Source organism: Lontra canadensis, unplaced genomic scaffold, assembly GCF_010015895.1.
Source record: "Lontra canadensis isolate GAN:19392208 unplaced genomic scaffold, GSC_riverotter_1.0 scaffold45, whole genome shotgun sequence".
NCBI lineage: Eukaryota > Metazoa > Chordata > Mammalia > Carnivora > Mustelidae > Lontra > Lontra canadensis.
In genome coordinates, this window is record NW_022631039.1 from 10878049 (window position 1) to 10899410 (window position 21362).

The following is a 21362-nucleotide window of genomic DNA, read 5'->3' on the forward strand; positions in this document are numbered from 1 at the left end:
GTAGTCCTGACGCCCGAGACTCCACTGTGCGGCCCCGTCCTCCGTCGCAGTTGGTGGCCCCGGGCCCTCCTTCCAGCCAGTGCCTCAGCAGAGCCTCCCTCACTCCGCAGCACACCCCAGCAGAACGCTCTTCTGCGGGAGCACAGAACACATGCAGAGTCTTGCTCTGACCCACTACGGAAGCTGAATTTCTTCGTAATGATTCTTTCAAACATGGAAGCGCTTTGTTGCCATTGTGAAGGAAGAGGCTGGCCTCACTCGAAACATTTTTCATTTCCACTGATAACTCCTCATTTGGTGAATTTCCATCCCCGTCAACCGTAGGCCTAGGCATCCAGGAGGGGGAAGGCGTATCTGTCGGGCAAGGGCTCTCCCCCTGTGCTCCTTCAAGTCCATACAGCAGCCGGTCTGAGTCCTCTCCCGCTGCCTGCACCTTCCCGAGGCAGGTGTCCCTCATGCTGTGTATTCTCTGATGTGGTGAGCCTGACGACGTGCCTTTGTCAGTCAGCGGAAGGCCTTCAGTGGATCTCAATATGAACCTGGAAGAGATAATCAGAGTATTATTATGAAGACAGAGCCTTGAAAGAGCCTACACATACCAGGTACTTCTAACAAACAGGAAGATCTTTTTTTTTTTTATTTTTTTTTTTATTTTATTTATTTGACAGAGAGATCACAAGCAGGCAGAGAGGCAGGCAGAGAGAAAGAGGGAAGCAGGCTCTCTGCCGAGCAGAGAGCCCAATGCGGGGCTCGATCCCAGGACCCTGAATCATGACCTGAGCCGAAGGCAGAAGCTTTAACCCACTGAGCCGCCCAGGTGCCCCAGGAAGATCTCTTTAGCAGTCTCTGGTACCAAGGACTCCTACATTTTGACAGAAAACAGGATGACAACCTACCAATTAGAGATCACAACAAAAAGAACATACTTTAAAAAAAAAAAAAAAAAAGAAAACTAAACAGTACTTTATTACTGCAGGGTTTCCTAAAAATACTTAAAATTTAAAAAAAAAAAATTCTTAAAAAAAACATTCTTAGGCTTTGTAGTTTTCACAGCTATTTAGTTATTTCTGTGGGTTCTATAAAAATCTGTCCTCTATTTAATCAGGATGTAACTGGATGACTTGATTATGCAAACAAAGGCCCTACCTGACGTGTCCTATTTGAGACTGAGACTCAGTGACTCAAGCATGACAAGCCACTTTTAAGGAATCAAGGTCAACATTATTTACAGATCTGATGTCCACAAAGCCCTCCCAGGAAAAACTGGCGTGGAGGGGTCCTGGCATACAAGGTCACGGCCTCAAGGTGGTAAGGAAGATCAAGGCTGTCAAGGCAGGGACCTCAGCAAATTCTGGAGCCTTGTTAAGAGAAGAATTCACCGAATTTATAGGTATTGCAAGTAAAAAAAGGGTGGAGAAAGTTTCCTGGGCTTACATCCCCACTCTCAAACTCGCCTAGTCCGAGATTCTGCGTGAAAACCTTGGGACAGAAGTTGATTTGTGACCTCGGCAGTGGTTCACGAGCAAACTCAAGGTGGCCCATACGGTTAACATTCTTGCTATACCTGCAACGCTAACGGGACCAACCTTTTTCTGTGACCATGAATCATCTTTCTTTGACATCATTATGCCCCCAATGGGGAAGACGTGTCAGGAAAGGCTGTGAAAGAGCCTTGAGACAAGGAAACAAGCTGAATGGGCGCACTGTCCACTGCGTCCCCAGGTTACCTGAGTTTAGGGGGCCCTGCACCTGACTCTGAGTTGTAAAAACTGTGAGAGGAAGGCAAAAGATTTCTTATCCAAATAATTAAAAACCCTGTTCAGAGGAATACAACTGATTACCCCCCTGTGGACACTGACCATGTGTACTGATCATTTGTACTGCACTTTGGCATTCCTGATTACGTGTGTGCACGTGTTCTGTCTAAATTCTCCTTTAAACCGATTAGAACATCTAATTAATCTAATTAATGGGTTAGCATCTAATTAATGATTTCCCTCATTAATTGATGAGTTAAAAAAAAATGTTGACCCATGTTCCTTTAAAAAACAACCATAACCCCAGAGCATTAATACATGGAAAATAAAGAAATATATCGACTCTATTTACTATTTTTCTAGAAGGCCAGCTTAAGGAAGAACAATGCAAGGAAAACACACAGCTCTGCTGGGAGAAAGGAGGGATGGAAGTGTGGGACGTGAGGCAGAAGCCTGAGAGCGCACAGCTCGCTTCCCACAGAAAGACAAAGCCTGAGAGCGAAGAGTCAGGAAGCAACAAGCATGCAATTCAGAGTGAGAGAAATCCGGACAAGGAGAGCCCCTGGAGCTGAGAGGCCTGGCTCTGGGGACAGAGAAATGGGGGACAGGAAGCTGCAGTTTCTCTAACCAGGGGAACAAGCTAGGAGAGTGTGTCAGTGTGTTACATTTTTTAAAAATGTAAAGAGAGGGGCACCTGGGTGGCTCAGTGGAGTAAGCCTCTGCCTTTGGCTCAGGTCATGGTCTCAAGGTCTTGGGATCGAGCCCCGCATCGGGCTCTCTGCTCGGCAGGGAGCCTCCTTCCCCCTCTCTGTCTGCTTCTCTGCCTACTTGTGATCTCTGTCTGTCAAATAAATAAATATAATCTTAAAAAAAAAAAGTAGAGAGAGTACACTGGGAAGAAAATAAACAATTGTTGGAGGCTGAAGCAGAAGCAAAAAGGGCAAAGGGAGAGGATGTGAAGCCAACCAGGGCTAACGAGGCGCACGGGTCGCGGTGCGAGGAGCGTGGCCTCCATCAGCAGAGCCACTGAGCGACATTCGGCCAGGAGATGGTGGCCGGATCTGCATTTCTGACTAACTCCTTGGCTGCAGGGTGGTGGCTGTGGCAGGTGGAAAGGCATCACAGAGACCAATGAGGAGGCTATTCCAATTCCACAGGGGAAGAGTTGAGGCTGTGGATGAAGAGGAAAGAGAAAATATTTTTCCACTTGGTGGCTGACAGATGTAGAAAGGGAGACCACCACCGGTTTCTCTCGTTTCACTTCTAGGTAATGACGGCATCACGAATGGAGAGCAGCAGCAGGTCTGGAGGGACGTCTAAGAGCTCAGAATGGGGACACACGGAGTCTGACTGTGGAACTGGGCAAGCATTTGGATTATTAATAAAGTGGTTGGCTCAAGAGTGACTTCGGAACTCAGACCCAGATTCTGAAGTCCCCAGCTTTGGGGAGGTGGGTAAAAAAGAGAAGATGGTAAGATACAGAAGGCCAGGTTCTCTGAGATCTAGCGAGGGCACCCCAAAGCCACCAAGAGGGAAGATTCGAAGCAAATCGAGAAACTCCATGTCATAGACACCAAGAGCGTCAAGCACTTCAAAAAAGAGGGCAGTTAGATGTGTTTCTTGCACAACTTCATTGGCTCCAAATAAACTCTAAACTTCATACAATCTTCTAGTGCAGCGGTTGCTAAATGGGGTGACCCCAACTCAAGGAGTAGAAGAGAAAATATCAGATCTCTGCCTAGCTCATTTTATCTCATTCCCCTTTAACTTTTTCTAAGTTTTACAATATATGCCATATTTTGGTGGAGAACCATATAGTTTATAAATACATCTCTATCTGGAGGACATGCTCAAAGTTTTTACCAACAGAAATGTGATCAATCCTCTACAGAACTGATAAAAATGTATTTGAACAGGATAAAGCAATACACAAATGCAAGATGCCATTTTTTAAAAACTGTGATATAATGTTACATTAGTTTCAGGTGTACAACATGAGGGCTCAATGTTTGTATATATTACAAAATGATCATCAGGAGTTGATATCCGTCACCACCCATTACCATTTTTTTCTTGTGATGAGAACTTTTAAGAGGTACAATCTTCTAAGTGTGGATTCTGGCTACAATTCAATACAGCTGACCCTCAAAAACATGGGTTTCAATTACACAGGTCCACTTTTATGCAGGTCTTTTTCCACAAATACAGTACAGTCCTGTAAAATATTTTCTCTTCCTTATGTTAATATTTTCTTTTTTCTAGATGGCTTTTTCTAAGAATACAGCATATGGCACAAAATATATGTTAACTGTTATTGCTAAGTTAGATTTTTGGGAGTCAAAATTTATACCTGGATTTTCAATTGCACAGGGGTTCTAACTCCCACCATTGTTCAGAGTCATATATACTTTCAAAGTTTACCCCATCGAAAACTAGTCAACTTCTCTGGACAGTTCTTTCAAGTTAAGTTTCCAAAGCGTATTTGTTCAAACTCTCCATTTATATTACTGATTTCAAATGTACTAAGAACATTTTCCTGAAATGAAAGCATTCTCAAATATACATATTCATGGGGCGCCTGGGTGGCTCAGTGGGTTAAGCCTCTGCCTGTTGGCTCAGGTCATGATCTCAGGGTCCTGGGATCGAGCCCCACATCGGGCTCTCTGCTCAGCAGGGAGCCTGCTTCCCCCCTTCTCTCTCTGCCTGCCTCTCTGCCTACTTGTGCTCTCTCAGTGTCAAATAAATAAATAAAATCTTAAGAAAAAAATATATATTCATACATATGTATGTGTATTATTAGCTTTTATTTAATTTATATGAGAGAGACAGAGGACGCACAAACATGAGCAGGGGGAGGAGCAGAGGGAGGGAGACCAAAGTCCAGCTCGATCCCGGGACCCTGAGATCGTGACCTGAGCAGAAGGCAGACGTTTAACCAACTGAGCTACCCAGGCGCTCCTTAAGAATGTTTATAAATACCTTATTTTAATATGCATTAAAAATATATTTGAGAAGCGCCAGGCGGGCTCAGTTCATTAAGCATCTGTCTTTGGCTCAGGTCTCGGTCTCAGGGTCCTGGGACGGAGCCCTGCAGGCAAGCACCTGACTCAGCCCGCAGCCTGCTTTCCCTCTCCCTCTGTTCCTCCCCCTGCTCACGCCCTCTCACACACAAATTTTTAAAAATATTTTTTAAAATAACAAAATAAAATAAAAAATTCTTAAGAAAAACATGTTGCTTAATAGGGGCCAACTCTCAGGAAAATTATCAAACTACTTTTAGCATGTCCTTGTACAAGGACTTAGTGCTGTTCAGAAAGATGAAGTATTTCCAGAATTGTGTTAAAATACTCCAGGCTAAGGCACCACTGATATAATCACATATTTAGTAATGTCAGAATATGTTGTTTACTGAAGATCTAGTTCTTTAGTAAATTCAGTAATAAACTACATATTTAATCTTGACAAAAATACTTCAGGTCAGGGGCGCCTGGGTGGCTCAGTGGGTTAAAGCCTCTGCCTTCGGCTCAGGTCATGATCTCAGGGTCCTGGGATGGAGACCTGCATAAGGCTCTCTGCTCAGCAGGGAGCCTGCTTCCCCCACTCCCTGCCTTTCTCTCTGCCTGCTTGTGATCTCTGTCTGTCAAATAAATAAATAAAATCTTAAAAAAAAAAAAAAAAACTTCAGGTCAGTGAAAACATTTTGACTCTGATCCCTCAATTAATCAACAAAAACTACCTTTATTTTTTTTTTCATCAGCAAAAACTTCACACTAGACATACACGTTACTTATATTTTGAGAGCCAGAAATAATTTTCAAATAATTTCTAAACAAGTGAAGTATTTTTTATTGAAGTACAGTTGACACACCCCAGATTAGTTTCACGTGCACAAAGTGATTCAACAAGCTTCGACATCGTGCTTTGCTCCCCACAAGCACAACTACCATCTGTCCCCACACAACGCCACTACAATACCACAAACTGTATTCTCTACGCTGTACCTTCCATGCCTGGGACTTATTCATTCCATATCTGAAAGCCTGTACCTTCCACTGCCCTTAACCCATTTTACCCATCCTCCCACCAGCCCATCTGGCACCCATCATCAGTCTGTTCTCTGTATTTATGGGCCTGTTTCTTTTTTTGGTTTGTTCATTTGTTTTGTTTTCTGGATTCCACATGGAAGTGAAATCATACGGTATTTGTGTTTGTGAAATATTTTTATAACTTATTCTCACCCTACTACATATATAGATATATCACATTGTACCTGATATACATAATTATATAATTAACTGTCCTTAGCCCTAGAAATCTCATCTCCACATCCTCCCCCCACCCTGTGTTAAGTCTACAAAATAATAAGCAGCATAAACTCTGGCAAACAAACTTATCCACCAACACGGAGACCATCAGGGTAAAGGAAGGCGTCTATTTTGAAGTTCAAAACAGTATGATTCAGAAAAAAAGAAGTGTGGTACTGGCAGTAAGTTCCTGAACGTATTTCCTCACCCGACACGCCCCCAAAAAGGTAAAAAAGGTTGAAAATGGAGCCACAAAACCAGAGGGGTGATGTGCACAGGGAAACAAGATTATCTGGGCGTGTCTGCAATCTCCAGTGCAGACAGGAGAAATCATCCTCTACCAAAATCCCTGTTGGCTGGAGGCAGCTGACCTGCTGCACAACAATAGGCCTGACCCACTTAGGCAGCTGCTGCCCTCTTGGACTGCTGTCACCTTACCTTCTCTAACCTGAGCTATTAATGGCCTCCAGGACCTGACAGTCTGGATACCACTGCTCTGTGAACTAAAAATAACCTGGCCTCTATGCTTCTGAAAGCCAGCTGGCAAGGCTATCTCCAAAGGGGGCTGGGAAGAAGACACAGCTCCATGAGCAGGGTTGGGACAACAATGGGCTTAGAGTGGGGTCCTGCCTCACAATGGCTCACAAACACACTCCAGGCTCATCCTGGCCTCGCCTGGCTTCCGGAGCTTCCAGATGTGAACGTCAGTATACCTTAACATCACTGTGCTCACGACTGAAACAATCACACTGAGGAAGGAGGTGGCCAAAACACATTCTTGAAATTGCTACCCAGTATGGGGCACCTGGCTGGCACCGTCTGTAGAGCGTGCAATTCTTGATCTTGGGGTCTTGAGTTCAAGCCCCAAGTTGGGTGTAGAGATTACTTAAGGCAATACAAAATAAAATTTTAAAAATAGTAAGACTTAAAAAAAAAAAAAGAAAAGAAAAAAGGTGTTACCCAACTCAGAGGATGAGAAGCAGGAACAACTCAATCGTCTCCCCATTAAGCTGAATCATAACCACAGGAAACACTAAGAGTGCTGAGTTCCTGTTACCAATCATTCAGCACATCTAAATCAAACCTGCCCTTAAAAAGCCAGCCGTGCAGCTCTCGCTAGGCCACCAACCTGTTTCCTCCCCCTTTCACCTGCCTGCCAAAGGTATGCTCAGACGTGGGCTGTGTCCCGACTCCGGGACCTTGGGCAATCCTGACCTCAGCGTGCTGTGAGGACTCACTGTGTGAAAGCGCCTAGCAACTTCTCTGACTGGCATGCTATAAACAGCAGCTATCATCATCATCAAGAGTGTTTTAGGGAATGAACAACAAAATGGGGTGTGGGGGGAGGGTTCTGTGAAGCAGAAGATGCAGGAGTGACCACCGGACGGCAACATGGAAGTGGCCTCAACACAGACTGTGTGTTTCCGGGGAGGGGTGGAAGCTGAGGCCCAGGCTGCAGTGGATGACCAGTCAACAGGGAGCATTTTAACTTTTAAAATTATTTACAAATGCAAATAACCTTTCCTTCAGGATTCTACTCTGACAATTTTCTGCTACAAATTCAATCAGGAAGTGTTCACTGAGCTCCTACCCTGGGCCAGGCACTGTTCTAGGCACTGGTGTTAGGACAAACAGGGCTCTTCCTCTTGAAGCTCACTTTCTAGGTAACATACACTCAAGGACAAAAATGTCCCTCACACAGTTTTCATGGCAGTGCAATCTGGATACTTATCACAGGAGATTTCATGTATGTATACGTATTTTCTAACCAGAATAAAATAGGGTTGAATTCCTCATAGCCTAAGCACTGGGAAGGTCTTTTTTTTTTTTTTTTTTTAGATTTTATTTATTTATTTGACAGAGATCACAAGTAGGCAGAGAGCAGGCAGAGAGAGAGGAGGAAGCAGGCTCCCTGCTGAGCAGAGCGCCCGATGCGGGGCTCGATCCCAGGACCCTGAGACCAGGACCTGAGCCGAAGGCAGAGGCTTTAACCCACTGAGCCACCCAGGCGCCCCCAAAGAAGCGTTTTCAAAAATAAGTAAGTAAAGTTTGGTATGTGAAATATACATCATAAGCAAAGTCAAAACGTGACTAAAAAAAAAAAAAAAAAAAAAAACCACTTTTCAACTCTTACCTAACAGATACAAGGCTCTGAGAAATTAAGATCACCACCAACCAACAGGAAAATGGGCAAAAAACATGGGTAGTTCACCCCCCCAAAAAAAGTGAATGAGTTTTTCGCTGACATACCATGTAAGGAAGTACTTACAAGGCATGTTGCCTCAAACAACAAACACAACACAGCCACTCCCAGTAGCTCCCCTATTGCTCCCCCCATCAGGAGCTGCCATGGTGTCCCTCCCATCCCCCTCCCCAGAGTCTCCCTGCTTCCACCCTCAACTCTGAAGTGCAGTAACAGTGAGCCTCCTGAAATGCTTAAACACAGGATTACCATATGACCCAGAGACTCTCCACTCCTATAGCCAAGAGAAATGAAATCACATCCACACAAACCCTATTCGTGAATGTTCCCGGTAGCCTTACTCACTCATAATAGCCAAAAACCGACAACAGCCTGAACGTCCGACTGACGGATATAAAAGACAAGCAGCGGCTACAGAAGTGTCACAGATTGGAGACACGGCAACTAAATGCAGTGTGGGGTCCTGGAACAAGAAAAGGACACAGTGGGAAAAACTGGTGAAACCCCAACGCATCAGACTGATGTTCATCTCTGAGTTTTTTGGGTTTTTTTTAAGATTCTATTTATTTATTTGATATATAGAAAGAGTACAAGCAGGGGAGTGGCAGAGGAAGAGAGACAAGCAGGCTCCCCACTGAGCAGAGAGCCCAGTGGGGCTCAATCCCAAGACCCTGGGATCATGACCTGAGCCGAAGGCAGCAGCTTAACCCACTGAGCCACCCAGGCGTCCCTCATCTCTGAATTTTTAACTGTGCTATGGTACAGTTAGCCTCCAACAGCAGAAAATGGGTAAAGCATCTATGGGAGCTCTCTGCACTATTTTTGCAACTTTTCTCTAAGTCAAATCATTTCAAAGTAAAAAAGTGAAACAAACAAACAAAAGAACCAAAAACCTCATTCTGGTTTGGATTTTTTTTTTTTAAATAACCCAGTGTAGGGTGAGGAGATGACGATGGTGTAGGCTTGACGAAATAGATAGAACAAGATTAGCAAAGAGCTTATTTATCCTTACTGAAAAGGGATGACAGAGATATAAATAAATAGGTAAGTGTATGCCACTGCCACATACTTCGCCACTGCCTTCGGCTCAGGTCATGATCCCAAAGTCCTGGAATCGAGTCCCGTATCAGGCTTCCCCTGCTCTGCAGGGAGCCTGCTTCTCCCTCTCCCTCTCCCTCTGCTTGTGCACGCACGCACGCTCACTCGCTCTCTCTGTCAAATAAATAATAAAATATTTTTAAAAAAATAATCCTTTAGGGGCACCTGGGTGGCTCAGTCGTTAGGCGTCTGCCTTCAGCTCAGGTTGTGATTCCAGGGTCCTGGGATCGAGCCCCGCAACAGGCTCCCTGCTCGGCAGGAGGCCTGCTTCTTCCTCTCCCACCCCCCTGCTTGTGTTCCCTCTCTCACTGTGTTTCTCTCTGTCAAATAAATAGATAAAATCTTTAAAAAAAAATAATCCTTTAAAAAAGTAAATCACATTAAGTCCCATCTCACTGAAACATCTCCCACTTCAGAGTACAAGCCAAAGTCCTTACGAAGGTAAGAGGTACTATCCCATGTCCCTCCCCACCCCCATCCCCCAGTTTGTTATTGTGGTCATGTAAGAACAGAATTAAGAACACTCAGAGGTGGCTCAGTGGGAAGAAGCTGGCTGGCTCAGTGGGAAGAGCATGTAACTTTTTTTTAAATGAAGGATTTATTTATTAGGGAGAGGGAAGGAGGGGGAGAGAGAAAGAGAGAAAATGTGTATGTGCCCATGAATGGTGGGAGGGGAAGAGAATCTCAAGCAGACACTGCCCTTTTCCATGTAAAAGCAATTCAATTTTTTTTTTTTTTAAGATTTTATTTATTTATTTGTCAGAGAGAGAGAGAGTGAGCACAGGCAGACAGAGCGGCAGAGGGAGAAGCAGACTCCCTGCGGAGCAAGGAGCCCGATGCGGGACTCAATCCCAGGACGCTGGGATCATGACCTGAGCTGAAGGCAGCTGCTTAACCAACTGAGCCACCCAGGCATCCCAAAAGCAATTCAATTTTATCGGCCCTCACAAAACTATCAGAAGGTGCTATGGTCGGAATGTCTGTCCCCCCCCAAATTCATACGCTGAAACTCCAACCTGAAGATGGCTGTATTAAGGAGGGGAAGCCTCTGGGAAGTGTGCAGGTCATGAGAGTAGAGCCTTCACGAACAGGATTGGCGTTCTTACAAAACCGCCCCACAAAGACCCCCAGCCCCTCTGACTATGAGACAACAAGCAAGAAGGCACCTGCTAGGAAAAAGGACTCTCGAAAGGGTCTGGCCATGAGGGTGCCTTGATCTTGGACTTCCCAGCTTCCAGGCTATGAGAAGTATGTTTGTTGTTTATAAGCCGCCCCTGTCTGTGTAGGTAAAGAACTACTGGTTCTTCTCCGCAGATCGTTTGAGAAGCAATGCCTAGGCTCTCCCCTGAGTTAGGGCTGCCCCCCCCACGTATAGGCAAAACACGTTTTCTCTTTAAAGATTCTATTTATTTATTTATTTATTTGAGAGAGCACAAGAATGAGATAGCACAAGCAGGGGAGGAGCAGCAGAGGGTGAGGGAGAAGCAGACCCCCACCCCCACTGAGCAGGGAGCCTGATATGGGGCTGGATCCCAAGACACAGAATCATGACCTGAGCTGAAAGCAGATGTCTAACGGCCTGAGCCACCCAGGCACCCCCACTTTTCTTCACTTTATATATGGTTGGTATCTTTTTTTTTTTTTTTTTAGATTTTATTTATTTTCGAGAAAGAGGTAGGCAGAGGGAGGGGGGAGAAGCAGACTCCCCGCTGAGCAAGGAGCCTGACATGGGGTTCGGTCCCAGATTCCCAGGATCATGACCTGAGTCAAAGGCAGAGGCTTAACTGACTGAGCCACCCAGATATCCCTGGTTGGTATCTCCTAACATCAGTACATATAGATCTAACACATTAATATCTGCTTGACCCATTATAGGACTTTGTGTGAGACTTAAAAACAAAACAAAACAAAACAAAACAACCTGACTCAAGGATACAGATATTCACGGCACTATTCTTTCAAATTTTATATAGGTTGAAAATTTTTCAAAAGTTTATGAAAAACAAACCATGATGAAGGCATTCACTTGAATGGAAAGATTCCCTAGTGTGTTTGTTTTCCACATGTTCGGTACTTATCATCTCAAAGTATGCAGTTGTTCCTCAGCTCAGAAGCCAGAACAAATTCCTAACGGAGCTGATGCTTTTGACTTGACTCATTAACATTTCACAAAACTTATATACTTTTAAGCATTTTCTTAATAATCTCTAATTTTCCCCAATCAAGCAACAGAATAAAACTCATTTCAAGCTGCACTTTGGCCTGCAACTAGGATCTCGGGATAGTTACTACTTCTTGAAACTGTTCAGACATAAGATCATGCAACCTGAGTTAATGCCAAAGTCCTTTCAGTGCTCCTACACCTCTCAGTCTGAAGCTCCTTCTTCACGGACCAGCCTCCTCCTGTTCTAGAACAAGCCAGGCTTGCACCCGCTGGAGGGCCTACTCTCCACAAAACAAGATACACTTCTAACCCAGACATCTCCCCATCCCCAAGGCTTAAAGCCTTCACTGCTGACTTCAAAAACTTTTGTTCAGGGGAAGCTGGGTGGCTCAGTCGTTAAGCCTCTGCCTTCAGTTCAGGTCATGATCCCAGGGTCCTGGGATCGAGCCCCGCATCAGGCTCCCTGCTCAACGGGGAGCCGGCTTCTCCCTCTCCCACTCCCCCTGCTTCTGTTCCCTCTCTTGCTGTCTCTGTCAAATAAATGAATAAAATCTTAAAAAAAAAAAAAAAAGCTTTTGTTCAAATGCCACCTAATCAACAAAGCCCACCTGCTTTATTTAGCAAGGGAACCAGTTCTTCCAACCCACCTATACTCCTGAACTCTTTTATTTGACTGGAATGAACAAATATAGATTTTTAAGTGACAGGTGAACACAAAGACAGGGAGTTGTGGATTTACAAAGTCTATCAGAAAGGAGACCATGAAAGAGCGGTCAGAACCAGAGGAGAGAGCCCGCACACACAGAGGAACCAAAGGAAGCTTCCCCGGCCTGGTTAGCGCAGATCACTCCAGGGCAGTGTGGCCCATATCATGGAAGACAAGGACGTTGCTCAGTGTGACAACTATCATCCACCTTCACCATGTCTTTTCTCTAACCTTTTTGAGGCCTTCTTTTTTTTCCCCCCTTGGGGACAGGAGCAGAGGGACACAGAGAGGATCTTAAGTAGGCTCCATACCCAGCTCAGGACTCTGACAACCCTAAAGTCATGGTCTGAGCTAAAATCAAGAGTCAGAGACACTTAACAGAATAAGCCACCCAGGTGCCCCTGAGACCTTCCCTTTTAATCGTTTATAAATCTAGGTGACCTGGGCCCAAGATACTTCATTCTTCCCTCAGGGAGCATAACTGAAAAGTTGGAGGCATAACCAGTTACATAGGTTCTCAGCACAGTCTATCATCTTGTTTTTACTACTTTTAAATTTTTTTAAAGATGTATTTACTTGCCAGAGAGAGAGCACAGGAGAGAGAGCATAAGACCACAAGAGGGGGAGCTGCAGGCAGAGGGAGAAGAAGGCTTCCCACTGAGCAAGGAGCCCCATTCGAGACTCATCTCAGGATCCTGGGATCATGACCTGAGCCAAAAGCAGATGCTTAACTGCCTGAGGCATCCAGACGTCCCATTATTTTTAACTTAGTATTTCATACAGATTTTCATTTTTCTACTTGTATTTCAGATTCTGCATAAGTAGGATGCTAATGACTCTAGCAGATTAAGGCTGCTTACAAATTTATTTTTTTCAAAATTTTTAAAAATTTATTTTTTCTTAGGCTTCCAAACCGTATTTTATATTTTTATTTTTTGCAAACAATATTTTAAAATCATAAACCTCCGAGGTTTACAAAGCTCTTTTGCATCTGTTTTCCCATTTAATCACCCTGCATGTTAAAGTGGTATCAATCTCCTGAAAAGGTCTACAAACGATGCAGAGGTCCTAAGTAAACACAGGGGACACAGCATCCTTTAGTCCAGCACCCACCATGCAGAGGGTGGGGACACAGTGTGGTGAGTGAAAAGGCAGCCACTTCAGCTGTCCTCTTACTTGGATGCTATTTCCCATGGCACTTCCCTTTACAAGAGGCCAGAGTAATTAAACCCTTAAATCAGGTTAATTTAATTAGTGATTTTCCACAAATGAACAGCAACTCTAAACCTGCAAGGGCATTTTAAGTAGCAGATTAACTATCAGAGTAAAGAAGAGATACACCCCGCTCCCACCCTCTCCCCTCCTCAGCACGTGAAATGACTGCGCGGCACCTGATCAACCCTGAGATCCAACCTAAAAACCTCACACAGTTCTTAGACAGCCGCCAACGACCCTGGTGACCACTCTGTGCTCCCCCGGCCCCATCTCACCCCTCACCTGACTAACAAGCCCACACGCTACTCCTACAGCTCAACTCCCGGGCTGTGCTGCACCTGGACGGCTAATCCGGGTCACGTACTATCAAGTACATCAAGTCACCCATCACGGGCTTTTGGGATTGGTGAGCACTGAGCCCTTCTGACAGCTCAAACCACTCCAAGTAAAGTTAATTTCCCTCCTCCTAAATACATCTACCCTCAATCATTATGGTGCAAATTCCTTGTTATGAAATTTGTATTTGAATTAACTGTTCCTGAGGTTCTCAAACAACTACAAACAACTGTGAGATTTGGAAACCCTAAGCATCCCATTAGAAATGGAGTCCTTTATTCCTTATTGCTTATGGAACAAGCAAGCCTTCAGTACTCTTGCAATGAAGAGAGCAAAAGTGCAAGATCACATGGATATGGTGATTATGCACATCCTGAAATCAGAACTGAAGTGTGAGACTGTACCAAATGACTGAACCAAAGGAAGAACAGCTTGTCAAAATGCCCAGGGGCAGATACGTAGAGAGTAGTAAGGAAACTGTGAGAAAGAACAGTAAACAAGAAGCAACCCAAGGAAGAAGTTAACAGAGAGGTGGGCAAAAGCCAGATCTGCAAGATAAAAATATGTGTGAAGTGCCTCCTGTGGGCAACGAGAAGCAGTTTTGTTCTGTTGTTTTGTGGGAAAGGACACCTATGTTTAAAAAAAAAAAAAGACTTCTCTACTGCCCAGTGGAAAATAGATGGTCCAGGTGAGTGATTATGGTAGTTTGGATTAGAGGGTAGTCATATACAAGTAAGGGAACGTATGACAAAGGTGATTTTTTTTTTTTAATGTACAAAACATGGTAATTTTTTTTTCAAAACATGGTAATTTTTACCATTATGTACTAGGTTTTCTCTTACAGTATTTCTTGTAATTCTACATGTGACTGCAAAGCATTAATGCAATCCTAGACAAAAGGTTCCAAACTAGGAGCTTGGGGGGGGTGTCAAATGCAGACGTGTTTTGGCCACAAAGTTTACTTTCTTAAAACTTGAGTTAATATGGCATCTAAAAATCAGTATTTCCAATTCCTCTTGAAAAACACTAGATCTAGTGAACAACTGTTGGCTAGTGGCAACTGGCTAGAGCACAGGCTTTCTAGTTTCCCCCAATCGCCACACCCAGCACCTTTGACTCGTTCATACTACCTGCTAGAAAAAGACTTCACTTTTTCCACTCTTCCATTCTGGCACTTTCACTTAGGGGTGCCAGAACCCCTTGTTCAAATAAAAGTATCCCAATCTGGATCTTAGAACAGAAAGGCAGGTTCATCTCATCTCACCTCAACACAATTTTGATCAAGAACTGGTTTTAAGGGGCGCCTGGGTGGCTCAGGTCATGGTCTCAGGGTCCTGGAATCGAGCCCCACATCGGGCTCTCTGCTCAGCAGGGAGCCTGCTTCCCCCTCTCCCTTTGCCTGCTTCTCTGCCTACTTGTGATCTCTGTCAAATAAATAAATAAAATCTTTAAAAACAAAACAAAACTGGTTTTAAATAGCCATCACCAGTGATTAGCACCAAAACCCAAGGGTCCAGGCACAGAAACAATTCCATGCTGATACAACCAAACCAGAGAGGACAAAAAGGACAACACCTGCATGGTCTCAACAGCCCTGTCCCAGCACTCAGGCTTCCTCACTCTGCACATGAAGAAGCCACACAAGTACTGTCAGAAGCTCTGGGAGGGCAAGAACCTGTCCCTCCTCCATCCAAACCTCTGCCAGGCACTCCAACAGGAGCTCGGCATCTGGCCATCTATGATACACTTATAAAGGAAAATTCTCAATCCGACGACTTTTCATCCCACTAGAAAAAGACATCTGTAATTACCACGGGATGAAGGAACGTCATTTACAACAAAGGCGATCTCCAAGGTGCTGAGTGTGTGTCCACTTTCTCACATCTGAATAGTTTCGGGACTGGGAAACCTGCGTCTCTGCCCCTTCCACCTCATTTTGCCTCCTCTTCAGCCTCACTCCACTTCCATCCCGACCAGGATTAACCAGATACAGCTATCAAAACACTAACTCATTTTAGGGATCAAAAATAATTTGTAGAAGAGCTTCGTAAAGTTTGGCAACTAGCAAAGTCAACCACAAACCCATCTCGCAAACCCAACCATATATAATTTTCTGGGCAAAATTTCCTCTTCAGGGCCTTTCCACCGGAGCCAGTTTCCACCATCCCCGCACGCCCCAGCTGTAGGGCCTCAGCCGCGGGAAGCCGCTCCACCCCGCCCTCACCCTCACTTTCAGAACCGGGAACAACAAAAACCTCAGCGGGTTTTCCTCCCGTGGGGTTGCAGGAGAAAGGCACGGTGCCTGGCATACACTCAGCATCCAGCTTGGCAGCTCCTGTCAGCATCCTCGCCGTCGCGGGCGGTCTGGGCCGGGCCACGGGGGGCGGACCGGCACTCGGGGAGGGTCGGCGGGGGGGTGGGGGGAAGGGCCAGGCAGGCGCGGCTCACTCACCTGCAAGCGGACGTTGAGCATCATGGAAGCCACGATGTAGAGGTAGGGGAAGTTGATGCGCAGCCGCCAGGCCAGGTCGAAAAAGATGAGCAGGGTGCGGGTCAGCCCCTTGCAGAAGACCCCATAGGAGCGGGCGGCGGCCGAGCGCGAGAGGCGGACAGCCAGGCCCGACAGAGCAGCCGCCATATAGACCGGCGCCCGCCGCCCACCCGCCGCGCACCGACCGGCCACGGACCCGGACCGCCCGGAGCTCCGAAGCCCGCCCGCCCTCTCGGCGCCGCGTCGCCCCCGGGCCTCCGCCCCGGCCGCTGGGCCGCGCTCGGCGCACTGAGGGAGCGAGGGAGGCGGTGGCGAGGTCGGGGGCGGGCGGGCGGCGGGGAGGGTAGTCCGCGCGTCACACTCCGGGAAGCGCCTCCGCGAGCCGCCGCCTGGTCCAAGCAGGGCCGCGGGGCCTGACGTCACAATGCCCGCGCCGCGCCTGCGCACCTCTGTCCCGCCCCCTACCCCGCCCCCTGTCACCTTCCGCAGGTGAGACGCGCATGCGTGGGCGAGGTGGGGGCGGGATGCTCCGGCAGAGCCGCGGATGCGTTGTCTCGGTCTGCCCCCTAATGGTCAGGCGGAAATTTAAAACAAACGAGGAGGTGAACAGTGAATTTGAATTACATTATACAATGTCAATGTCCTTAACAACGAGGAACTGTACACTTAAAAATTGTTAAAATAGGCAGCTCTTTTTGCCCACGGGTCCTTTCCCGTGCTTTAATCAAACTACCTTTTTGCACCTAAAAAAGTCAATCAAAATAAAAACAGTTAAAGTAGCAAGTTTGATGTTATATATATCTAACCAGAATTATAAAAAGCAAACAAAGGGAGGCTTCCTGGGGCGGAGGGGCAAAACAGGCTCCCCATGTAGATGGTTTCAGGACCCCTGCCATTGTTGTTCAGTGTTGACTTATGTAAAATTTAATCTTTAATAATTACGGTATTAATTGCGTTGCTAATATAAAAAAAGCAAAAATATTGACACTTCCAAAACTTCTAGTATTCTGTGTTTCGGGTTTTTTTTTTTCTTTTTGACAATCAGTATTTATATCCCTACTTCAGCATATACGTTTCTATCAAAGATTTGCATTGTGAAGGTAGATACATTATGTCTATACATTTTATCTAGTCTCCAACAAAGCATTTAATGTCCTTACTTTTGACCATCACTGAAAGTCTGGGAATTTGGTACCAGTGAGGAAAAAAGAGTTTCATTGATGAAATTAAAAGCAGATCTTAAGTCTTTTAAGAAAACAACAGTGTGAAAAATTGACTTAAATGTAAAAATTTTTTGCTCTAAAATGGATTTGCATAATAACAATCATTATTGCATTAAATAACTTTTAGAAGTCATTTAAGGGGAGCCTCGAGGTGCAGTCGGTTGGGCATCTGACTCTTGGTTCACCTCAGTCCTGGTGTCCAGTTGTGGTCTCTGGATTGTGAGATCCAGTCCTGAGCACTGCCAGGAGTGCTGAGTCTGCTGGGGTTTCATTACCGCTCCCTCTTCCCCTCCCTCTCATGATTTCTCTCTTTCTAAAATAAATAAATAGAACTTTAACTTAAAAAAAAAATCTGGGGCGCCTGGGTGCCTCAGTGGATTAAGCCTCCACCTTCAGCTCAGGTCATGATCTCAGCGTCCTGGGATCAAGTCCCCCATCAGGCTCTCTGCTCAGCAGGGAGCCTGCTTAACCCTCCTCTCTCTGCCTGCCTCTCTGCCTACTTGTGATCTCTCTCATCCTGTCAAATAAATAAGTAAAATCTTTAGGGAAAAAAAAAAAAGAGCACCTACGTGGCTCAGTCAGCTCAGCATCTGCCTTCTGCTCAGGTCATGGTCCTGGGGTCCTGGTATGGAGTCCCATCTTGTGCTCCTTGCTTAGTGGGGAGTCTGCTACTCCCTCTGACTGCTATTCCCCCTCCTTGCATTCTCTTTCTGAACAATAGAGAATATCTTTATTAAAAAATAAAATCTTTATTAAAAAAATAAAAATAAATAAATAAATAAGTAAATTTCTCTACCCTGAAAGAAATTCACATTCAAAATCATTAAAAATATTTTTTCACTTTACTCATCTAGAATCCAAAGATTATAAATCACAGCGGACACTATCAGTATTGTCATTATGACTATTATTTAGCATTATCATTTTTATTTGAATATCTACTGCATAAAAATTGTACTTTTTGGCAGGAGGCGATTGGTTGGCTCAGTTGGTGGAATATGGGACTCTTGATCTCAGGGTTGTGAGCTCAAGCCCACCTTGGATATGGAGATTACTTAAAAAAATTTTTTAGGGTGCCTGGGTGGCTCAGTGGGTTAAGCCTCTGCCTTCGGTTCAGGTCATGATCTCAGGGTCCTGGGATCGAGCCCCGCATCGGGCTCTCTGCTCAGCAGGGAGCCTGCTTTCCCCTCTCTCTCTCTCTGTCTTCCTCTCTGCTTACTTGTGATCTCTATCTGTCAAATAAATAAAAATCTTTAAAAAAAACTTTAAGGGGCGCCGGGGTGGCTCAGTCGGTTAACCGGCTGCCTTCGGCTCAGGTGGTGATCCCAGGGTCCTGGAATCGAGCCCCACATTGGGTTCCCTGCTCAGTGGAGAACCTGCTTCTCTCTCTGCCTCTCCCTGCCACTCTGCCTACTTGTGCTTTCTCTCCCTCTCTCAAATAAATAAATAAAATCTTAAAAAATTTTTTTTCTTAAGTCCTAAAAAAAAAAAAAGGAAGAATTGTACCTTTTAATTCTCATAATACTGTATTTACTATCCATTGTCTTTCCAGCCAAGACCATTTTAAATATTTCAGGGTTTTTACCTTTTGGCTCATTTTGTTGTTATTAAAATAATATTTTTCAAAGTATGTGCGCTAATCTTTAGTTCCCCTTATTTTTGCAGCATTAGACATTGCCACATTTATTGCCTCTGTAAAAAGCTCACTTCCCTTTTTTTGGAAGCTATTTTTTTTCTCTCGACGCTCAGTGGATGCTATCTTTGAGGATACAGAACACATGCTCCTGAATGAGCAACGTCATTCAAGCTATCTTCCCAAAAAGCAAAACGAATGCTTCTCCATACAGTATTTAGAAAAATAATCTAAAGATTTTTAAAGGCTAGAGTCTTCAGTGGAAATTTTGCCAAAGACACAATGTGTGAACAGGTTTCAAGATCAGCCGAATTTATTCTTAGTCTGTAAAGATTTTCACTGGTGGAGATTTGGCAATGCTATTTATTAGAAGCATGTTGAAAAGACCAGATGGCCCGCAAGGATGTGAGATGTGTGTGTGTGTGTGTGTGTGTGTGTGTGTCCTTCCTGGTTTCTCATTTCTTTTTCTCTAAATGCCATTGAGGCAATGGGGCATTTTTCTTTAAAGATTATATTTATTGGGGCACCTGGGTGGCTCAGCCGTTAGGCGTCTGCCTTCAGCTTGGGTCATTGTCCCACAGTCGTGGGATCGAGCTCTGCATCAGGCTCCCTGCTTGGCGGGAAGCCTGCTTCTCCCTTTCCCGCTCCCCCTGCTTGGGTTCCCTCTCTCACTGTCTCTCTCTGTCAAATAAATAAATACAGTCTTTTTTAAAATCTTTTTTTTAAAAAGACTGTATTTATTTATTTGAGAGAGAGAAAGAGAACGAGCAAAAGCAGAGAGGGAGAAGCAGACTCCCCTCTGAGGAGATAATCTGACACAGATCTTGATCCCAAGACCCTGAGATCATGACCTGCTGAAGTCACTAACGACTGAGCCACCGAGGCGCCCCACAAAGAGGCATTTCCTTTTTTTTTTTTAAAGATCTTATTCATTTATTTGACAGAGATCACAAGTAGGCAGAGAGGCAGGCAGAGAGAGAGGAAGGGAAGCAGTCTCCCTGCTGAGCAGAGAGCCTGATGTAGGACTCGATCCCAGGACCCTGAGATCATGACCCAAGCCAAAGGCAGAGGCTTAACCCACTGAGCCACCCAGGCGCCCCCAAAGATGCATTTCTAACAAGCTATACAGTTGCCATAAATAATGGCAAACATCACCACAAAACTACACTGAGCAAGGTAAAAAACCTTCTGTTATTAGCCATCATGGGAGGTCAGAGAGAACACGAAGGAATGCTAACAAGATTTGAGTTTTACTATATATCAAGGTTAACTGGTTCTGAGCCTTAGAGCAGGCTGGTAAATTAACATTTAACTCAACCCCAATTTTCTGGTATCTCCGGGAAGACATCCTGCTAATTATAATTTGAGAACCAGGCAGAATTAACTATAAGTCAGTGTGGAACGTATTTTCGTGGAGGTCCATTAGGGTTATAGGAGAAGAGAGGAGAAAAGATGCCAAGGCAAATAGGAAAATGATTTTTTGAAGGCTTGATCAGGGGGACCCAGGTCATTTGCCTACAGTCTTCCTTCCTGCGGTTAGAACAACGACTCAGGTGAAAGAAATCTCTTTTTTTTTCTTTCCAGCTTCACCTGATGAGAAAAGCACAGAGATACAAGGTTCCACATTTGGCATCTACTTTTAGCTCCCTGATCTGGTTCTGTAAAATGAGGATAAGGACACCCATCCTACAGGGTATATGTGAGAAATAAATGAGAGCAAGCATGCCCAGCCTCAGGCGCTGTCCTAGGCGGATAGAGGGCACCCGGAAAATCATAGTTATTTCCATGCTCAGGGCCCCGGAGTCCTTAGAATGCAAGTTTGGTGGCTCCATTAATAATAATTTTAGGGGTGCCTGGGTGGCTCAGTGGGTTAAAGCCTCTGCCTTTGGCTCAGGTCGTGATCCCGGGGTCGTGGGATCAAGTCCTGCATCGGGCTCACTGCTCCGCAGAGAGCCGGCTTCCTCCTCTCTCTCTGCCTGCCTCTCTGCCTACTTGTGATTTCTGTCTGTCAAATAAATAAGTAAAATCTTTTAAAATAATAATTTTAATTAGAGGCACCTGGCTGTTTCAATCGGCAGAACATGTGACTCTTGACCTCGGGTTCCTGCATTCACGCCCATCTTGGGGGTAGAACTTCCTTAAAAAGAAAAAAAGAGATTTCCATTTTGAGGCTCTCGACATAATAAAAAGTAAAGAAATGAAAAAATAGGCGGTTGCCAAAAACATATACCT

The 21362-nt window shown here is 45.0% G+C and overlaps 1 protein-coding gene across 1 annotated transcript; it reads right to left on the reverse strand.

Annotated features, from left to right (window-relative positions):
- Positions 1–394: 394 nt before the first annotated feature.
- On the reverse strand, positions 395–17444 carry LOC116876263. Its single transcript, XM_032872314.1, has 3 exons — positions 17435–17444; positions 16236–16840; positions 395–539 (listed from the first exon to the last, which is right to left on the reverse strand). The coding sequence occupies exons 1-3, from the start codon at positions 17442–17444 to the stop codon at positions 519–521; spliced, it is 636 nt and encodes a 211-aa protein (XP_032728205.1). The 3' UTR covers positions 395–518.
- Positions 17445–21362: the final 3918 nt, after the last annotated feature.